Genomic DNA, 4,659 nt, shown 5'->3' with positions numbered 1-4,659 from the left:
GGTCAGATTTAGATATAGCTCCCATATATAGCTTTCGCCCGATTTACACTCATATGACCACAGTGGCCAATCTTTTACTCCGATTTAATTGAAACTTTGCACAGGGAGTGGAATTAGCATTGTAGCTATGCGTGCCATATTTGGTTGAAATCGGTTCAGATTTAGATATAGCTCCCATATATATCGTTCGCCCGATTTACATTCATATGACCACAGTGCACAATCTTTTACCCCGATTTAATTGAAATTTTGCACAGAGAGTACAATTAGTATTGTTGCTCTGCGTGCCAAATTTTGTTGAAATCGGTTCAGATTTCGATATATCTCCCATATATATCTTTCGCCCGATTTACACTCATATGACCACAGAGGCCAATTTTTAACTCCGATTTAGTTGAAATTTTGCACAGGGAGTAAAATTAGCATTGTTGCTATGCGTGCCAAATTTGGTTGAAATCGGTTCAGATTTATATATAGCTCCCATATATAGCTTTCGGTCGATTTACATACATATGACCACAGAGGCCAATTTTTTGTTCGGATTTAGTTGAAATTTTGCACAGAGGGTACAATTAGTATTGTTGCTATGCGTGTCAAATTTTGTTGAAATCGGTTCAGATTTCGATATATCTCCCATATATAGCTTTCGCCCGATTTACACTCATATGACCACAGAGGCCAATTTTTAACTCCGATTTAGTTGAAATTTTGCACAGGGAAAATTAGAATTGTTGCTATGCGTGCCAAATTTGGTTGAAATCGGTTCAGATTTAGATATCTGAACCGATATCAATGGTCAAAATACCAACAAATTTAGATCTACAAAGTGGTACAGGGTATAATATAGTCGGCCCCGCCCGAATTTAGACTTTTATTTTTTTTTTTTTTTATTTATTTATTTAATACAATATAATATTTTAAAACATATATAAGTTATCGGCCTCAGCGCCTTCAAGGCTTTATAGAGACCATATTATGGCAACTTTATAATATTGCTTATATACTATATATAGTAATAATATATAACAATCTCTAAATTCATCTCAATAATTATTATTAACTATAAAAGCAAATCTACATTAGTTAATAAATAGCGTCTAATTTCATTCTTAAAAGATGAAATAACAGATATCGTTTTTAGACTCTCGGGTAAGTTATTGAATTCTCTTGGTCCAGCATACGTAAGTCTTTGTTTTGTCAAATCAATACGACATTTAGATAAGCTTAAATTATTAGCTTGTCTCGTATTTCTCCCTGTTCTGGAGAAATTGGGAACAAATCGTATAGCTCTGGAATTTATACACTGTATGGATTTAAATACATATATCAACAGTTGTTGTTTGTATAATCCACGAATTGGCAAAATGTTTCGATTGTACAAAAGCGTGGTAGAGTAGCGAATCGGCAAGTTAAATACGAGTTTTAGTGCTTTATTCTGAGCTGATTGTAATTCTTTTAACGATCTTGAGGTACGACAACCATAAATTATTGGCAAATATGTCAAATGAGAATGAACCAAAGAATTATAGATCATCAACTTCGTCTCAGTACTCAAAATATTGCGAAATTTATACAGCACGCCAGTAGCTGATGATACTTTTGATTTCAGGCGCTTAATGTGTTCGTCCCATAACAGATTGTTAGATAAATGCATTCCCAAGTATCGCACTGTTTTTGACTCTCTAACACTTATTCCGTTCACATGGATTGCAATTTCACCATCGGCCTCTTTAGGATTTGGTCTGAATCGAATAAATTTAGTTTTTGTTGAATTAAGAACTAGTTTATTAATACGGACATATTCTGCTAAAACCGCAGCATCATATTCTGCTTCTGCTTGCAATACAAGTTCATGTTTGTATTTATAAAATATGCAAATATCATCCGCAAACATTACCAATTTTCCATTGAAACTAATATTTTTTAAATCATTAATATACATTTTGAAAAGTAGTGGTCCCAAGACGCTTCCTTGAGGAACACCATGTGCAACAGGCAATAAATCGCTTTTACCATTTCCAACTTGGACATATTGTTTCCTGTTTCTCAAATAATCTTTGAACAATTCAAGTGTTTCCTCTCCTATTCCAATGTGAGACAATTTCTTTGTTAAAATATCATGTTCTACAACGTCAAATGCTTTTGATAAATCAAAAAACACTCCTGCTACGCCTTTAAATCCACAATCTATACCAGAACAGATGTATTCCATTACATTCCCCAGAGCTTGCTCTGTCCCAGATCCTTTTGTAAAACCATACTGATGTTCATACAAGGCACCAATACTATTTAGGTAATTAGTCAATTGTTCAGAAATTATTTTTTCAAACACTTTATCGATAATCGATAACACTGCCACTGGTCGAAAATCCGTAGCATACCTAGCAGAAGAATGTTTTGGTATGGGAATAACCTTGTGTATTTTTAAAGAATCTGGATATTTTTGGGTATCAATCATTTGGTTAAATATTTTTACAAGTAGTCCAGTTATTAACTCTTTCTTCTCCAATATCATGCGAACATCTATATTATCGTATCCAGAACCTTTAGATTTATTAAGCGAATCAATGATGGATATCATATCGGATTCACATATTTTCTTTAAATGCCAACTATTGTTAATAGTATCTAAAGTACCAAACATGTTAATGTCGTCACCAGGATAACTCGGAATACTGTTTTTTAATTCGATAACTGAGTCGACAAATTTTTTATTCAGCATCGCAGCTTTATCTGATTCTTCTTCCACAAGTTCTCCATTGTCATCAACCAAATCGTATACTTCTTTCTTATCTCTTCCCAGTTCTTTGTTTAAAAATCGCCAAGTTCTTTTAATATCAGTGCCACATGATTGTAGATTGTACTTATAATAGTCATTCATTAGTTGTTTGCTACATATTTTTATGATTTTACTTATTCTTTTCAATTGATCTTCCATACCAATGTTAAGCCTTCTTTTCCTTCTTTTTTTTAAAATATTATTTTTATAGGATATTAAATTATATAAAAATTCATTCATCCATGGAGCCATTTTTGAACGAATATTTACTCGCTTTGGGATAGTATCTGTGCTTTGCAACGCTGCAGAAGATAAAGATTCCATCAATATACCACACATATCTAACGATGGTGTGTTATTTTGCAAATAACGCAATGATGATTCAACGATCTCGCCAAATTTTCTATAATTTACCTTCTTCTGATATTCAATAACATTTTCCACAGGACTTTCATTCAAATACACACCACAGCTTATAAAATTATGGTCAGAAAAAATGTTTTCAATACTGTGAACAAAAAACATAGTTGGATTGGTATAAAATATCCAGTCTATACATGTGCCGCTTGCTGGTCTAGTTATATGTTCGTGACAAGAATGCATATTAAATTCACCCAATAGATTTGTAAGCTGTGTCTGTAATCTGTTTTCTACTAACAAGTCAACATTCATATCGCCAACCAGAAGAGTATTAAAAGATCGGAGCTCATTTAATAAGACATCGATTTGTTTTAGAAAGTCATCGATTCGACAGCGCTGAGATCGGTATACTGATCCAATAGTAAGCTTTGTATTATTCAATTTTATTTCCGGTAATTCAACTACCACCACATCCAGATTATTTTCGCTCTTACTCAGCAAAGTTCGATATTTTATTGCCGATTTAATGTAAACTGTTGTACCGCCAAACCCATCCATTCTTACGCAGTGTATTGCATTGAAACCCTCAATGTTATAAAGGTTTATATGTTGACTGCTGAACCAAGTTTCCTGAATCGCAATAACATCCGGAACCACAACAAGCTGACTAATTTCGTTCTTAAATTTATTAAACTTATTTATTGATGAAATACTTCTTACATTTATAGACAAAATATGGAAAAAGTTTAGATTATTTTTACATACATAAGAATTATAATTATTTATGTTTTCAAAGTAAAAATTCATAGTTTTTAAATTTAGTTATTTGAAATATATAACTGTACAATACAATATATAATAAAGTTACAATAGTTAGTTAGACGACATATAAAAATCCTCTTGATCATCATCATCTTCTTCTTCCAAGTTAGGAACAGCAACATAATTTTTCTTTCCTTACTTGTTTTTAATGCATGTCTATGCTAATTCTCATTTGGGTGACAGCATGCTATGAATAACAAGTAAGGAAAGTCTAAAGTCGGGCGGGGCCGACTATATTATTCCCTGCACCACTTTGCAAATCCACATTTTCGGTACTATATCAAATCCGTCAAATGTGTTGGGTGCTATATATAAAGGATTTCGTCCCAAATACATACATACAAAATTTATAATCTATAGACTTAAAATGAAAATAAGTCGGCTGATGCCCTGGGATGGTACACTATGGGGAGCCACCGTGGTGCAATGGTTAGCATGCCCGCCTTGCGTACACAAGGTCGTGGGTTCGATTCCTGCTTCGACCGAACACCAAAAAAAGTTTTTCAGCGGTGGATTATCCCACCTCAGTAATGCTGGTGACATTTCCGAGTGTTTCAAAGCTTCTTTAAGTGGTTTCACTGCAATGTGGAACGCCGTTCGGACTCGGCTATAAAAAGGAGGTCCCTTGTCATTGAGCTTAACATGGAATCGGGCAGCACTCAGTGATAAGAGAGAAGTTCACCAATGTAGTATCACAA

General features: G+C 33.7%; 1 protein-coding gene across 1 annotated transcript; it reads right to left on the bottom strand.

The window, feature by feature from the left end:
• Nucleotides 1–1,060: 1,060 nt before the first annotated feature.
• On the bottom strand, nucleotides 1,061–3,697 carry LOC142235895 (uncharacterized). Its single transcript, XM_075307146.1, has 3 exons — nucleotides 3,054–3,697; nucleotides 2,496–2,960; nucleotides 1,061–2,381 (listed from the first exon to the last, which is right to left on the bottom strand). Exons 1-3 carry the CDS (start codon nucleotides 3,695–3,697, stop codon nucleotides 1,061–1,063), a joined length of 2,430 nt encoding a protein of 809 aa, XP_075163261.1.
• Between the last annotated feature and the right edge of the window lie 962 nt (nucleotides 3,698–4,659).

The sequence above is a fragment of the Haematobia irritans genome, chromosome 4 (assembly GCF_050003625.1).
Source record: "Haematobia irritans isolate KBUSLIRL chromosome 4, ASM5000362v1, whole genome shotgun sequence".
NCBI lineage: Eukaryota > Metazoa > Arthropoda > Insecta > Diptera > Muscidae > Haematobia > Haematobia irritans.
Note: the sequence above shows the minus strand (reverse complement) of the source record. Positions and strands in the feature narration are given on the sequence as shown.

Bases quoted from the DNA above. Each gene is read 5' to 3' on its own strand.
- LOC142235895 (XM_075307146.1), bottom strand. From the start codon at position 3,697: ATGGATGGGTTTGGCGGTACAACAGTTTACATTAAATCGGCAATAAAA. The intron at 2,961-3,053 runs GCGAGTAAATAT...AAAAAAAAGAAG, and splicing joins AGCACAGATACTATCCCAAA to GAAAAGAAGGCTTAACATTG. The intron at 2,382-2,495 runs GTTAATAACTGG...TTCTTCTGCTAG, and splicing joins ATGATATTGGAGAAGAAAGA to GTATGCTACGGATTTTCGAC.